This window comes from Lepisosteus oculatus, chromosome 26, assembly GCF_040954835.1.
Source record: "Lepisosteus oculatus isolate fLepOcu1 chromosome 26, fLepOcu1.hap2, whole genome shotgun sequence".
NCBI lineage: Eukaryota > Metazoa > Chordata > Actinopteri > Semionotiformes > Lepisosteidae > Lepisosteus > Lepisosteus oculatus.
This window is the reverse complement of record NC_090721.1, coordinates 3,152,701-3,169,814: the sequence shown is the minus strand read 5'-3', so window position 1 is coordinate 3,169,814 and position 17,114 is coordinate 3,152,701. Positions and strand designations below refer to the sequence as shown.

General features: G+C 39.6%; 1 protein-coding gene across 6 annotated transcripts in view; it reads left to right on the top strand.

Moving 5' to 3' along the window:
- Positions 1–17,114, top strand: part of camkk1a (calcium/calmodulin-dependent protein kinase kinase 1, alpha a) — a 72,354-nt gene that overhangs the window by 31,822 nt on the left and 23,418 nt on the right. For all 6 annotated transcript variants that reach the window (XM_069184203.1, XM_069184202.1, XM_069184201.1 and 3 more), the window contains exons 4-10: positions 4,139–4,186; positions 5,651–5,704; positions 9,753–9,804; positions 10,585–10,718; positions 13,794–13,830; positions 14,810–14,831; positions 15,439–15,527. In XM_069184203.1, coding sequence (XP_069040304.1) covers positions 4,139–4,186; positions 5,651–5,704; positions 9,753–9,804; positions 10,585–10,718; positions 13,794–13,830; positions 14,810–14,831; positions 15,439–15,527 — 436 coding nt within the window. The remainder of the gene's footprint in view (positions 1–4,138; positions 4,187–5,650; positions 5,705–9,752; positions 9,805–10,584; positions 10,719–13,793; positions 13,831–14,809; positions 14,832–15,438; positions 15,528–17,114) is intronic.

The following is a 17,114-nucleotide window of genomic DNA, read 5'->3' as shown; positions in this document are numbered from 1 at the left end:
GATGAATGACCCATCATGGATTGCGACATTCAAACAGTTTTAACTGTTGTAACTTACCCCCCACCTCCTGTCTGCCAACTATGAGCCTGACAGCTCCCATCACCTGCAGGAGCTGTTCGAAGATCTGGGTCAAGGCAGATGTTTTCAGTGATGAGCCCAACAGAGGATGAAATCTCCTCCAGGCTACTTTGCCAGCAAGACATGTTACGCTCACATCAGTGTAGAAGTAACAGAACAGTGCGCCATTCTGGGTTGTATTGAGGAATGCCGCTGATCTGAAGACCTTTTTTTATTATTGCCGTGTGTAATAAATTAATAAATTAAAAGGGCTTTTGTAAGCCATGCTGGATTGGCAACGGTGAACATCAAAGCACAGAGTATTAACATATAGATATAAACCAGTGATCTGATTTTTTTCAGAAAAGTATTTGAACTGTAACCGGGATGCCTAATTGCTGTACACACGTGCCTGCATGATTAGAATTAAATAATATACATCAATATGGTCTTTGAGATTCTGCAAATTTTAAATTACCATATTTTAAAATTTACTCATCACATTAAAAGAGTAGCTCAAATCTAGTGCATTTTTGTTTCTATTTGATACTTGCTCTGAATCTAGTGTTGCTTTGCTTGCTTGCAGTCCTAATGCACCAGAGAGTTCTTCTTCTAAGAAGAAGGATGGGAAGGTTGTGTGCATCCAGTAAACTTGTGTGATGAGAATTCAGTTTTTGGTCCTTCACCTCCTTTTCAGAAGGACTTTTACTGTAAAACATTACTGATCTTCTATTTGAAAGGACCTTATCCTTCAGTAAGTGTGGAAAAACAGAGAAGACTTGAAACCTCTAGAAATGTGTCTGTTTGAATTGATGATTATGACAAGAATGCAGTGTAGCTAGTATTTGCCAGCTGTCAGCGGTGCTCTGAATTGGGGCTTTCACTGTAGCAGAAACCAGAAGCCACCTGTGACACACTTTGCAGATGCTATCTAGAACTAAGGTTATTACAAAATGCTTTTATTCCAGACAAATCCAGACACGTTCTGAGTTTAACAGTATGAATCTTTGAAGTAAATTGTACAAACCACTCAAAGCCCTCTTAATAAAAATTTCCAGCACTATTTTAAGCTGTGTTACATAATGTGGATGTAGGTTTTAAGGCTGTTGGCGTTTTTTAAATTTTTTTGGATTGATAATTTTATGCAGAATTAGCTGAGTGAAGTGTGGTGGCTATTAAAGTTATTTTGTGATCTTGTTTAATTACATATGGATTTGTTTTTCCTACAGTCAAATAGACATTGTCTCCTGTTCATGAGTGAAACAATTGCAGACAGAGATTTTCTTACAGCAGAAGATTTATAATGAAATGCATCATTAAATAAGAACAAGTTAGCCCCAAGTATGATGTTTAAGGAGATTAAGACTGGGGTTTAGCCTGCACCCACACTGCTTATAATTCGATACAAAAAACTTTAAGTGTGAAAAGCTGGAAACCAAAAATGTTTTAGCATCTGCCTGCATTGTAAATAGTGAAAAAGGAGGAAGCAGAAAATTAGTTTTCACTTTTTGCAGTTTACAGACAGTTTGAAAGTAAGATTGAGACTGTGGAATTTGTGTCATTCATTACCATAGAATGCAAGGAGGGCAGCTTAGGAAGTGGACGAGAGTCTTGCAAAATGTTTTGGTTGTGTTGCACGTTTTTCATGGCTGAGGAGACAGTGTGCTGTCTTTAACATTCTGAGTCCTACACCTGTGCTTTGATGGGGCTCCCTAGTACCCTATGAATTGCACTGCATGTATGTACAGTATGGTGTCTGTGCACTTCAAGAGGATCTGTACAAACCTCTCACATCAACTAGTTCTCTTTCATGAAATGCAAAAAATGTAGAATCCTCTTCAGTGATGCTTTCTGTTCTGGGTTTTAGAGTTGGTGTGACCTCCTGCATTCACATCACCTTACAAAAAGGAATCGATTTAGTTGTATGTGCTGGCAGGGTTTAGGTAATAGCAGAAGGGCAAAAGATGTCTGAGGGCATATTTGCAAAGCCACTTGGATTCTAGTTCTGTCCAGGAAAAAAAACGTGAACAGTCCAGCTTGGCACAAGACACTTGGAGAGATGGAGAAGGAAACTGAAGAAATGTATGCCAAATGGGATGGAATATAAGTTTTCCTTGGCGTTCCCAGCTAGTTTGGAAAAAAACAATTCCGGTTGTCTGAAATGCTTCAACTGTTTTTATTAAAACTCCACCAACCACCCATGTCATTAGTGCTGCAATGCTCATTTGTTTAAATGCATTTTGTTAAGATATATCATATTAATACGTAAACAAGTTTTACAGTTCTAGTTGCTCTTCTTTTCGCAATCGTGTCATCAGTTAAAGAGCGAGAGCATTGTTGTTCTCTTCTTGTTTGATTCATGAAATACAAGCGCAGCGATAACTGGCTCTGAGGTGGAGGGCAGCTGTCCAATGGAAGGCTGGCTGGAAATTGCATTGCTGATACCATTAGCATTTGGTGCTACAGCATTGATGAAACAGCAGATGATTTATTAAAGCTTTCAAGGGCTGAAAAGCCTTTCCATCAAAAGCAGCTTTCAGTGTGCAAGTGGAATGGCAGGGAGTGTTGCTGCAGTGCTGCAGTGACTGAGCATGTGCTGAAGCCCACAGGACAGAACAGTGCAAGTCAGTGGACATAATCATCATTGGCTTTCACACTATCTGAATTACTTTAATGCAAATATCAGCAAGACATCGCAATTAATTTTTCTCCTATTTCGAGCAACTCCTTTATCTGCCTTCATTTTCAGTGCAGAACAGTAAGGCGATTAGCATGCATCACACAAAATCTGAAGCTTGTAAGCTTGTAGCTTCCCTATACTGGAATGTGGAAATGATTCACAGCTTCTTAAAATCTGTAAAAGACTAAACTAGGTGTTAGCCGGTCTTTCACCTTCTGTGTTTTGAAAGTCAGTTTTTTTTCTTTGTAAAACGAGCAGATTTTTGCTGGGTTCCGCCTTTTCTCACTGTGGAGGTTGAGGCATTTGTAATACTGTTGCCTTAGGTGTTCTTTTTATAGTCTCACATTTTGTCCTCCCTCTGTTTGCTGCATTTCCCTGAAGTGGCTTTTGAAATACATTAACAGTGCTGGATTGGTACATAGTCCAGAAATTGAAGAGATTGGACTGCTTGTGCACAATATTGCCAACACTGTCTGATCAATAAATCCAAAGTCTGGCTTATTGTCTCTGACTTATTGATAAGAAACCTGTTTGCTTTTCAGTTTTTCTGTAGCTTTACGTAGTTTAGACAGTGCCTAATTAAGGTGTGTTTTTTATTTCATTTATGTATTGGCTTAATAGGGATTTGTAGGCCCTGAGTTCAATTCCTGGGGTGCTATGTGTGTGTATTTTCTTTCTTCGTTTGCTCCAGGTGCTTCAGGTTTCCTCCTGCAGTCCAAAGACATGCTAGTAGGTTAAGTGGCTTTTGAGAACATTGGCCCTGTGATGGACTGGTTTCCTGTCCAAGCTTCATCCCACCTTGTGCCTGTTGACTGTTGGGATAAGCTCCAGCTTCCCCATGAACCTGAACTGGATAAAGCATTTAGAAAATGGATGGATGGAAATATGCTTAACTCACCTCACTGACTACCCATCCATGAGGAGATTTTTTTTAATATTCCCAATGTGGAGATGTAGGTTCCTTAAGTGCAGACGTGGAAAATGGAGTATAGATAAGTATGTGGTCAGTAGGGTGAGATGGAGAGTTTGGGGTGCAATGCTCTGAAGAGCGTTGTTGTGAGAGAAGGTGATGAAGGGATGCTGGTACCTGACTGCTGAATGGAAAAGAGTTGGTGTCAGTGCTGCATCACTTCCAGGGCTTGGCTTCAAAAACATATTCTGTGTTGCAAAGATGCTGAAAACCATTACATGCTTAAAACGATGCTTGAACCACAGTTTCCTTATCCTTAAGAATCCACTTACTCTCACATTGTTATTGTGGGTTGTTTTGATTTTCTGCATCTGTTTGTCCACTGAAATTTGACTAACAGGTTAGAAAAATACGTCCGTCGTTCCGTTACTACAAGTTATAGCACTTTAGCATATGATCCTAACAGAACTGCTATTTTTTTTATTTTACAGGATTGTATACAGTTGAACCAGTACAAGCTGAAAAGTGAAATTGGAAAGGTGGGTGCTACTGCTTTGATATTTTTTCTAGAAGTATATAGAGTTTCCATGCCAGTTAAGCATGTAATCACCTATGAATGATTGAAATTGAATTGAATTCAACATACTGACCTTAAGACAGTTTTGTCTAGAAATACTACTTGTTAACACAGCATGCAGATCACATTCAGACGTTTCTGGGGTGAAATGTGTGCTACACAACCTATACTTATTTGATCGTACACCACACTGAATTTCGTCGAGAAACTTGGAAAATGGAACAGTTTGAGTTTCTGCTGATCCTATCCTCTGTTTTGTGTATGATCACTATGCTCTGAACAGCCAAATATTGTTTAAAATACTGTATATATGTGAGTTCAAAAAGGCAAAAAAGGGTTAGCGTTAGGAGACCACATTTCTTGTTCTCTTACAGCGACAAGTGAATCACAGTTCATGCAAACTCTCGTTCTTGCTGTGGCAAGACCAGCGGTTTTTCATCTGCCTCCGACAACATGGCAAGCATACAGTACTTTCACAAAGTTCACGATTTTGCACTTTTAAATGATAAATTGTAAAATGTTTGCGATACCACCAATTAATTTATTTTATTACCAAGATTTAATGAGTGATGTGAAAAACTGTGGTTCCCCTTTAACTTTTAAATTTAAAATATCCTGACAGGTCTGTATGGATGGACACAAAATATGTTTTTTCCTAGTTGTTGCATTCTTCCCCGCTCACAGGTGCTGTATATTTCAGGATGGATATCAGTCCTAAGATTTTAACAGATTGAGTGGCTTCTATACAGGGTGATATTCCAAAGCATTTTTATCCAGGGCAAATTTTTCCCATTTTCTTTAAAGTAATAATGGAAGCTGAAATTAAGTCATGTTTATCAAGAAATCATGAAAAGATTATGAGATTTTTCTTAGGCATGGTCTTAGAAAATTAGTTAGAGCTGATTTAAAGTTAAGATGTTGGCAAGATGGATGAACATAAATTTCTGAAAGCAATTCTGGTGAAAAATTGCTCATGTTTCTGTATTTCATGGAATTGATGGTTTTGGAGACGTGCTAAATCTTCAGAGCAGTGTGGAACTTTCTGATGAGCCATGTTGAGCATATTCACGCTGCTTGTACGGCCGCTGTGCATGCCTGAGCCCTTGGGCGATATTGCAGAATAATTGGATAACTCCATGCAGCAGTGAGAAGACTGAATAGATGCAGTATGGGTGCTGAGGATAAATGTACAGGTTCGAGCTCAGGAAAAGTAATGAGATGTGCAGTGTGAGTGTTTTTCCCCTCTGAGTTTCAGACAGTAGGAAGCACTGTGCAGAAGATACAGGATCATATCAAAAATTGTCACGTCAGGCTCCATAAAGAGACAGGCTTGTGCTGCTGCAGTAATGCCCCCAGTACATGGCTGGTCACATCTGAGCTGAACCTGAATTTTTAACTTCCTGTCCTGGTTTCGTTTCTGTCCCAGGGCTCCTACGGCGTGGTCAAATTAGCATACAATGAAGACGATGACAAATATTATGTAAGTACTCCATCTGCATTCGGAGATTTTACGCGCTGGTGACTTTTTGTTTTTATAGATTCATGCTTGGCAGGCTCTCCCACATCACAGTTCCTCCTGTGATCTGCTTGACACGCAAATCCAAAACATCCTGTGAAGCCCTGCTGTGCTCCTCAGACACAGCAGACACAGTGACTGAGGCAAGCTGCTGTGTGGATAGAGCAGTCCCAGTTTCTGGAGCTCCTGCACTGCAGCATTAGAAGGGACGCTAGCAGAGGATTTTCTTTTAACAGTTTGTGTTTCCTTGAAAGGAAAAACGCATTGGCCACAACACACCATTTCCTAGTTTGACATTTCACAGTCTCTCTGCACTTCCCCCAGCAAGGCTGTGCTGAGAGTTTTAAATATTCAATTATTGAGGTAACTGAATTATTTAAAGCTGCAGGAAAAGTATATTTGATATTTCATTAAAGACCACCAACATTTTCTGTTTTATGATATAGTTGGTTTTCTTGTCACATTTTAAAATAGCTATTAGTGTTACAATTAATAAAATCATTAGATCAATCTTGCCTATTTGGAATCCACTTACTCCTGGCTGAACAGAATTGGTTATTTTTGATCTACGCTCACCAAAAAAGTTAATCTTCATTGTAAATAAAGTCCTTGAAAAATTGCATAGTATTTCAAACCTTCTATTTTTTACTCAATAAAAACAATTAATCATTTACGCCTCTCCAGGACATAGCTTGGTTTGCCTTGAAATGTTAATTGCATGACTCATGTTTTTTTTTTTGTCTGGTGAGCTATGCAGAAATGGTAAAGGTACACAGTACTCAGAAAACTGCCATTCTTCACTGTGTGGCTGTGGTGATGTTTATACTTAATAATTAAGCAAAATGAGAGATGTGCTGTCACCTCTCTCCCCCATCTGTTGCTGCTCACGAGGAACACAGCTTCTAATGCTGCAATAAATTGCATGTTATTCTGCTTTTCAGGGTCTTTCAAAGCATGTTTTAACAAAAGAGCCTAGCCTGTCCTCTCAGGTAGAATAAACGTGGAGCTGGAGAAGAGTAATTACTTATATTCGCACACTGGTATGACTTCATATGCACGCACATACACTCACCAGTGACACAGAAGGCAGTCCTTTCTACTGAGTATTCAGTGCTTTGATTTCAGAAACAATGCAACGTACTTCAGACCAATGCTCAACTGTGCCCAGGGTCAGGAATAACACAACCACAGGCACAGATATGAGATGTGTGTTTGTGGGATTGCTGCAGATCCAATAAGGAAAACTCTGGCTGTATTTTTTTGGATACCACCCACTCCGACAGGGCAGCGAGGTCATTGCAGAAAACAATAACTCACTCCCCTGTAACCCACTCAGTCCTGTTGCATTTTTTCAATCCCTAAAGAGATGCCAAAACGGTGTTGAAGTTTCCGGGCATACTGGATTTTAAGTAGGCAAAAAGATATTTTTATGTTTGCATCCAATAAATCAGGAGGAACCTATTTGGAAATAATAATAGCTTTACTAGAAATAGATAATTAGAATAGCAGTGCTGGTGGTCATTATAGAAAACAAATTACTTTTGGCATTTACTCTATAAGGCTGTTCGAAGGCAACATTATCATTCCTTATACTTACTGATCTTTCGTTTGTGTGATTCCTTGCCTTGACATATGGATGTTGGCCATAAAGAAATACACATATAAGTAAATTGATTCCTAAACCTTACCATTTATCAGTTTGATACAGTAGATTTTCATTGGAAAAATGGGTTTTATGTGCAGCATGCCTCGCATACTGTGCATTCACAGAGACGCACAAACTCAGTACTATCGCTCCATAAAACATCTTCAATGTCAAATGCAGTTGCTGAGTTATAAGCATCAGTTGGCCTTCACAAGATTAAAAAAATAACCAACCACTGTAAATACCAACTCAAAAGGTAATATTAACGGTAGGAAATGGGCTACTGAACTGGTTAATCTGATGTCTTCTCTTCCTCTTTAGGCTATTCCCACTGCCTTTCTATTGCTATATGCTATGGTTTCTTTGGATTTTGAAGTGATGGTGTAGCCTAGTAACAGCAACATATGTGTACTCGAGTGTTAAGTGTTTTTTCCAGCCCTTTCTCTATCATCCTGCATAGCAGCCAAACCTTTTTTTAATGTAAACATGAGAAATGTGCCTCTCACATCAGGCAAGCTGTCCCGTTCTCCTGTTCTTTCTGAAGTCCACGTTCCTTTAAGACTTCAGAGCCCCTCCGGGAATACAGTAGCATCTGTCCTATGTGATGCCACGTGATGGCACGTTGGACTTCTGTGGACATGGGGCGTTTTCCATTGTGATTCCCCTCAATGGCTTCTGGAACCCAAACTCTCTTAAGACTGTTATTCTTGCCAATCGCTCTTGCATGCTTCGCAGAAAGGAACATCTTTAAAAATCATGAGCCCCTGCTGGCTTTTTTCCTTTCCTTAGTGCTAATATTTCATGAAGAATTAAGGCTGTCTGGAGTCAAGAGCCCTAGCCTTATTTTTAAGAAATATTGCCTCAAATGGAAACCTGTTTTTTTAGATTTTCCATTTATGTATTCATATATTTTGCTCTAATAGCATATATACATTTTAAAAGGGATGGTTAAACTGCTCCCGGACTTTATTCTTCATTCTGTTAATTAAAAATAGGTTCTGCAGGTGCATGGGAGAAACAGCTCATTATTTTCTAATGCCCCAGCTTGAATAAGGAAACCTTTGTTACAGGCATTCATATAAGGGGGTGGAAGGGAGGAATCAACCTTTTTTATGTGTAAACCTTTGTGCAAAAACAGTTTAGTGTCTTTTATACGTTGCTTTCACATATGATCCATACAGCCTGTGATGATTCTGACATCTTTTGTAATTTTATGGGTAAAAGATTTATTCCAAACTAAACTGAAACTAAAACATCTTCTTCATGAGGACATTTATGCAGTTTTTTCGCGGCCTAATCTTGTTGGAGAGCCTCCAACAGCCTCTCAGATGAGTGCACTGATGAGCAGCCTCAGAGCAGAGGTGATCATCCGAGAACCAGCTCTTGGAGAGTTTCCATATTAGTTCTGGAGGTTAATTCCTTTTTTGCATTAGTAGCTCTTTTTGGTGCAACGAATTGGCAATCTGTAATTAGCAAACTACCAAAAGAAAATAATTACTGCTGTGCCTAAAACATTTGGTAGTTTTATGACAAAATGTTTTGGGTGGTGATATTATACTTGACATGAAATCAATCAAAACTACAGTAGTTTTAATAAATATAGAGCCTTACATATATAAGGATACTTAAATATGCTGGGGGCAGGAAGTAACTAGTAACTCATCATCGTGATTGGTAGAAGCCAAGGGGAAATTTGGCCAGGACACCAGAGTAACACCTCTACTCTTTTTGAGAGACGCCCTAGGATTTGTAATGACCACAAGGGATTTGTAAGGACCTCTGTTTTATTTCTCATCTGAAAGATGACACCTTTCCTACAGTATAGAGTCCCCATCACTATACTGGGGCAATAGGACCCACACAGACCGCAGGGTGAGCCCTAACTCTTCTTCCAGCAACAGCCTTAGCTTTCCCAGGAGGTCTCTCATCCAGGTACTGGCCAGGCTCACACCTGCTGAGCTTCAGAGGATTGCCAGTTGGGAGTTGCTGCCTGCCTGTCCTCCTGGGGGCCCTGTTTATTTCTCCCTGAGCGCAGGAGGGTGGCTCCGGCATACTGTAGTCTGCTGCATGAGGCTGGAAGCTGTGTACCAGATGTAGCATCAGCCCAACTGCCTCCATTTCCTCTTGTGTCCTGGGAGTGTGAAAGAGCAGTCTGTTCTCTTGTCCCGCACGTTCCCGTCTCGCAAGCAAAAACAAATTCAGCAGCAGCTTCAGCTCATTGGAGGGTTTCTTCCTAATTAGTGCCTCAGCAATTACATTTCCCTGCTCACTCAGTAGTAACGAAGAAATCCACAAGGCTTTTATGGAAAGTGCTTGCCTTATTTCCATTTGTGCTCCTTTTATCTATATTTTATATTTTTTCCCCAGGCGATGAAAGTTGTTTCTAAGAAGAAGCTCATGAAGCAGTATGGATTTCCACGTAGGTGATATCAGATTATTTTTTTAAAGTGAAATTCCAGGGCGTATTCGCTGTGTTCAGAGGGAAAAATTCCCTCTTCCACTTTTCCCTGGAAATATAGGACTGAGTCAAGGTTTCTCACATGTTGGAAGCACACCTCCTCCCCAAGTAGACTTTTTAAGTTCTTAAAAATCTATTGTAGTGAACCCCTGAGTGTTTAAATGCATAGTTATGTCGAGGCAACTTTAGATATCCCAGCAAAGTCTTGACAAAATATAGATAATAACTGTTAGAATTATTTGACATTTCTGTCCAAAGGGGGTGAAGTACTCCCCAAAAATAGCTGCAGGCAGAGTCACTAACAACAAGACTTAGCTTTTTCCATTTCATCTGAAACCCGAAGATTTGAACTGGGAGCCACCTTGTATGCAGCCTTTGACCACTGTGGCACAAACCTCACTGTAGAGTCATTCAAAAATGTTTTTTTAGTGTATTGGAAAGCACCATCCTTCTGTTTTTTCTTAGCTCTGAGTTATAAATTAGACCAAACCTTTTTTTTTTATTAAAGCTGGTTAACTCCCCAGTTACAGACTCCATCACTACATCGATTGCAGTATATTCTTGCCAAGTGCATCCTTACAATAAGTTAAAATGGAATTCAGTTCACAATCAAACTTTGAATACCTTGTATGACCATTATTGTATGCATCTCTTGAAGCTCAGAGGACGCATTAGAAGTTGGCTGCTGTAGTGTCACACAGTACAGTGTCCCAATGCAGTTTTTTTGGGGTGTGCTTTCAGGTCGTCCCCCACCCCGCGGAGCGAAGGCTGCACAAGGGGAGCAGCCCAAGGCTCTGGGCCCCTTGGAGAGGGTGTACCAGGAAATCGCCATCCTGAAGAAGCTGGACCATGTCAACATCGTCAAGCTGGTGGAGGTAGGAAAGAGACCCCCCCCCCCCTTAAGCCTGAGCTGTGCCTCGCTCACTGCCCCTCCAGCTGGATCCTGGGAGTTTCCACTGGTGAAGAAGTCAGATAGAAGATAGTGACACTGAGAGGGCAGCAAAATTGATTTCTGTCCGGGAGGAAATTCATCAACAGGGGAAAGAATACCATCACAGTGAAAATAAAAGTCTTATGGATGGCTATTGTAACTTGACAAAGTGGTGTTTTGGATTTATTTGCTGATTACTATTGCACATACCTGAGTGAATATCAGATTTTTGAGACCATACTTTCCTTAAGGAGGTGTTCTGCATGGAACAGTTAATAGAAATATCTGTTGCATAAATGAGGTTAGCACAACATGATTGCTAAGATCTGGTAGGTTTTTTTTTCTTGTTTACTTCTGTCCAAGGCTCGTATGAAGGTTAAGTGATTTTTCCAAGTGTGTGGTGTTCAAACTAATATGCAGGACGCAGGGAGCCTTTGCAAAAACAAGATGAAAAAATAGTGACAAGAAAATATAGCATTTGAAATAACATGTTATAGGGTAACAGGCTGAGTCAGTGAGTTTTCTGAGCAAAGATGAGGACATCTGATTTTATGGGTTATGCTGCTATGTAGAGGGTTAATCCTATATGGTTACAAAATTTACTGAAGTAATCCCGTTCATATGCGAGTGTGGTATTTCTTTAGGACACAAATGCGTGCCAGGCTGAATCCTTGGCAGGTTTATGAACTCTGGCTTCAGGGACTATGAGACACATGTTTTTTTGCGCACATGAGCCAATACTTGAGAAAGCTGCTTTAAGCAACATTCTTTAGATCATGTAATCCATTTTAAGCAAGAAGCCTCTGCTAAAGACTGTTAATCAGCTCTTTATGAGCTTAAAGGAGCTGTGCTTTTATTTCCCAAAACTCAAAAAGGTCATGAAGTTTGCAATATTAGTAATGACCCTGTAGATGTTCTGGAAATCTTTTATTTTGGAAAAATCTAAAAATGTAGAGGTTATTCTGTGCCTTTGAAAAGGGTGTGTATAAATGTGATGTTGTCAGAAATATTTGTGTGCTTTGTACATAGCTAGTGGAGCCACACTGTGTCCTGGTCATTAACTGGCAGGTTTATTAGTCCATTGGTGCACTACTCTGATAGATTGTGGTCTTCTTGTCTAATTTTGAGGCTAAAGGGAAAATAAAATGTAATAGATAACTGTTTTGACAATTTTCACTGCATTGCTGAAACATTAAGGAAGATGAGTTCATCAAGTCATGTGAGGCAAATCCTTTATCTTTCTTTCCTGCCGAGTTCCTCTCCTCTGATCTGAGGTGTCTTATCAGACCTCACTCTTATCACAGATTAGCACAGCTTTTAGGTCCCAACCAACTCATGATAAGCAGGTCCTCTGTGCGGTGTGGGAAGGTTGCTTTACACAAGAGAAATCTCGAAACAATTACGGAACTTAATTTGTTCACATTGCAAAGTTTTTTTCGCACTACATTAGCACATGCTTCAGTACTCATGCAATGAAGTGTTTCAAACTGGCTTTCAGAAAGCCTGCATTTTTGCTATAAAGCATTATACTGTCTCTTTAGGCATTTAGGTTACATTTTCTAGTTTCAAGTGCTTTCATCCCACACCTCCTCCTGAACATTGGTGTTCAAAGGCCGCTTCAATCTGCTTCAATTCTATTTCTGGAAGCTGATCGTTTGTATATAATTGTAAACTTTCTTATGTTTTAGAAGTGTATTTAAAATCAAGACCTGGGGGGGGATTTTTATGAAGAGGGTTGTCAGAGTATGGAACAAGCTTCCCCAGCTAGGCTGCTGAAGCTGATCCCCCCCTTTCATGAAACAGCTGGGTGAGATCCTGAGATCAGTTAGCTTCTAACTACCAAAGGAGCTACTGTTGATATGCCAATTGGCCTCCTCTTCTTTGTGACCTTTTTGTGTTCTTTTTGATCTTTTTATTTACAAGGCTCACGCCAGTGGATGGCGGTTCTGATGTAGCCTGTGTGGTCCGATGTTATGGAGGTCTGTAGCTGGCAATCTGGAATACATGGCAGATCAGATCTGTGATTATAGCTGATCCACGAGCAGTCTGCCTCCAAGTATTTCAATTTGAGGGGCCGATCCTCCTGTTCAGTGGAGGCCAGCTAGGGCTCTCGCAAATTCTTTGTGCTGGAACCGATTCTTACAGGATTTTGTCCCAACTTTTGCCCATCCTGGCTACCTTGGAGATCCATTTGGCTCCCTGCCACTGCACCTACCTGGACAAGCTTTCATTGGACTAACCTTATAGTTTGCACTCTCCTTGCAACCTTCAAGATTGCCATATGGCTTGCAAATCAATTAATACGTCACCGGGGGCCTAGGCATAAAACATGTCAAAATCAGAAATAATGAAAGGCACTAAAAGTAAAAACTTTTAAAACTGTGCATTGCCCATTGAAAGGCAGAAGGCCTGACCACAGAGAAACAGAGAAAGTAGGAAACAGCAGTTGATAATGAAGAAAAGAACATGTCCTGCAGAGTTAAAAAAAAAAACAATCATGCTTTTCTGGAGCAGAACTTTAAGACATTTGACTGAAAATGAGAAATTGCCCATAAGTTCCTCTTGTGGCCTCATTAGTGGTTTCCTCAATAGTGGACAGTCTGTGACGTAATCAGAAAGTCATTAAGTCATCCATAGGCCTGCAGAGAGTGCAGAGAGGGGCTTGAGTGATGTCTTTAAGGCAGTGTAAATTGCCGGCATGATGAAATTCGCAAAGTGGACTTCCGTTGGATTTCCTGCCAGCGTTAATACCTTAAACCCCATATGCTTCCATATCATTTGGGGATGAGCACGTCATTCAAAGTCCTGAAAGCAGAGAAAGTGGTGCATAATTTAACGTCAATATTCTATGTTTAAAAGGGTATTCTGTATGTTAGCAATAATTAAAATTGTTACATCTTCATCATAGGTTTTAATAGTATTAAAATTAATTTGAACCATTACCATTGATTTGAAGTCATTGTGAGCTCATCATGGTTAAAGCTTCTGTTTTACTGGATGTTTTCATCTTCTGTTCCAGGTGCTTGATGACCCTTCTGAAGATAACCTGCATATGGGTTAGTGAACATCTCTATTTGTGCTGTCTGATGCTTTAACCATTTGGTAAAAATGCAAACTGGATGAGTTTCAGCACAGTGTTGAGTTCAGCAATGACTGGTGTTGTTTCCCATTTTGGTAAACGATGATCCTTCACTCCAACAGCTTATATATTGGAAACAAAACCTCCAAGATGCTCACTGTACTTTCATGTGTTATATCATGGGTTAGTTATGGGTCAATCATGGATTAGCCATGACAAAAGGATTATATCTGTAAGAAGTTACTCTGATTTTTTCATGAAGTAGATGTGCATTTCAAATTATCCTGGTAAGAAAGGTAACAGAATAACCAGGTGTACAAATTTATCATGAGTTCTAAAACAAGAAATCCAAGGTGCTACAGCTGTCCTACAGACTGTATGTGTACAAGCTCAGAACCAACTATTTTCTTTTTATCCCTTACCAATTTGTAATTTTTTTAATGAATATAAGTAGTCTCTACATTGTAATGCCTTTACCCAATAGATAGAGAGAGATTTATAGATACTCTCCAAGGTGACTAGTCTACTTTTATTTGACAGGCTATAAACTTTACTGAGCCTGTCAAAACAAGCAGTGTGGAGGAGGGGTTAGGGCCTTGGGTTCATACAAGTTTGTGGGTTACAGTCCTGTGTTACGCCTTGCTGCTGTACCATTGAACAAGGCAATTCACTTAGTCAAATATTAGTCGTTTTAGGTGAAAGCATCAGACAAAAAAATGAATTCATTGAAAGAAGGGTTTATGTCAATTGAAGGAGAATTGCATTGCACACTGATGTCATTACCAGCCTACAAATATTTGCTTTTGTATCCTTAAATGATCTGTTACTGGAAAACAAAAGCTGTTTTAGTTTGACACATTTAAATACCTTGTGTATTTTAGTTAATAGACTGAGAAAATGTTGGTCACACTGTTATTTTCCATGAAATTGTAATGTGAGCTTTTTTTCTTTTTCAGCATTTGAACTGATGAGAAAAGGGTATGTCCTTTTTCTAAACAATTAAACTGTGCTTCCCTAATAGCATTCAATAAATCAAAAGTTTTGCTTTTGGCTTATGTAATACGTAATATTATGTTGCTGAATTGTCATTTGACAATTTGTTTTCATAGCCCCTCTGCATATTTCATTTACCATTGAGCATTCTGTCGGAAACAATGTGAATTAATAGTAAAATAAGCAGAGAAGTTAATTGGTGAAGGTGACTGAGGGATAGAATTTGGCACCAAACATTCAAATGAATTGGATTACTGGATTTTAATTAAAGACTGTAAGAAGAAGAAAAAAGGTGGAGAAACATATCTTATACATTTCCTTATCAAACACAAGAAAAAGAAATTGCATGCTCTGACCAATTCTTCAGAATAGTTTTTTCGCTAAGAAAACTCTCGTCACTGTGTGAACTGGAACATTTCCAGAGTGCCTGAGACACAAAAAACCCATGTCTGTGATGTGTCCATTTCTTCCAGACATCGACAGAATGCAGATATGTCTTGGCTTCAGTTCAGTGGTGTTTAGCGGGCAGATTTGTCCTTATTCTTCACTTTCCATGCCTTTGGGCTGTTATCTTGTCTATCTTGGATTTCAGCCCAGTGATGGAGGTACCAACAGAGAGCCCTTTAACTGAAGAGCAGGCCAGGATCTACTTCAGAGACATCGTCCTGGGCATTGAATACTGTGAGTCGATCAAGCTGCTTTTCTTTTCAGTTTTCAAAGGAGCCCATTTGCAGCAAGTGGTATCTTGAAAGCTTCTACAATGAGTCATGTTATCACAGGGTTCACACTGTATCATTCTTTCTATGGCCCTGCACCTCAGATAAACACGTCCTTAAAATGCCTGTACATATACAATGTGGCTGTGACCCTTGGCAGCATTCAGGCAGGTAGCACTGCTGCCTCACAGCTCTTGGGTCTTGAGTTCAATGCTATACAGTATGTAAGATCCTTCTACAAGGCCATTTACAACCAGAGAGATTTTAACATGTAATGATGACATCTCTGTTTCTCACTAAATCCTCCTGTAGGTTGAATAACAGGGACTCTTCTCTGAAGTGTAATGTACTATATTTACACAAAAGAAGTACAAAGTGGGGAAGAACTCTACACATGCAGTTCATCATAGACTCTAAATGATGTGTGAACACTCACATCTTGTAGAAATTCCTGTCAAAAACCGTTGATGAAGCCTGTCTAAAAATCCCTTCTTCTTCACTTTAGGGTTTTATTGCCAAGCTGCAGTTAAAGTATAGTTATTCCATGTAAATGCAATAGGAGAGTGGGACAGAAGATTGAATGAGATATAGTAGGTGTTTACAGTCTTGTAAACTCCAAGGAAAATGTTTACAACTTATCGGGCATATTAGCGAGACGCAGCTGAATTTTATTAGCATAGCATTACCAAATCAGCTGTCAGCAGGATTATCCTGCCACATTGCAAACCCACTTCAGAAGACTTTGGAGACGATCGTAGGAAACAGCTTTCCGGTTTGCAGCTTTGTTTTCACTGAAAACAGCTATTCATCCAGGCAAGAGCCCCAGTTTATTCTGTGCTCACAGAGAGTTGTCTTTTCAACAAAAGCGTCAGCTACGATCTGTTCCAGCCGGTTTTGATCAATTTACTGTAAAGGTTAACTGTTGCTCAGTGGTCCATGTGTAAAATGAATAATTCAATGTGTGTCAGTAAAATGCTAATTTGTAGCATGTTGTAACCTAAAGGAAATAAACTTGGATGGAAGTCTGGGTGTTTTAACATGTATTTGTATTATAAAAGTATTAGTTAAAGGGATTATAAATTTTGTTGATCTTGTTGAAAGGAATCTTGTACTGACCTAAAACAATGAGTTGAGCCCTGTGTGTTTTTAAAACTGTTTCAAAACAGTGCCTGTTTAACTGCTCTGTACCGTTCTCTAAGACCAGGAAGGCTTTTCTGTTAAGGATAAAGAAAACGTTTGGTAAGATTACTGGTGTATGTTTTCCAGAATATCTGCACATGGAAAAACTGTTTTCTTGTGTTAGAACAACCCGACCTGAGAGACCTCAGCTCCAGCCTTTGAATCCTGCAAGTTTTCTTTTTATAGCTGACCTCATAATTACTTTCTTGAGCCAGTTATTTCTTAAATAGATCACAACGGTGACTCTCTAGTGTTTTAACTAGTACGGGTGCTCGCCCCAAGCGCAGATTGAGCTCGATGATCATGGGTTCAAGCCTGTGTCACTAGCTGGCTGTGACTGGGAATTCCCCAATGATTGCATGCAAATGCAATG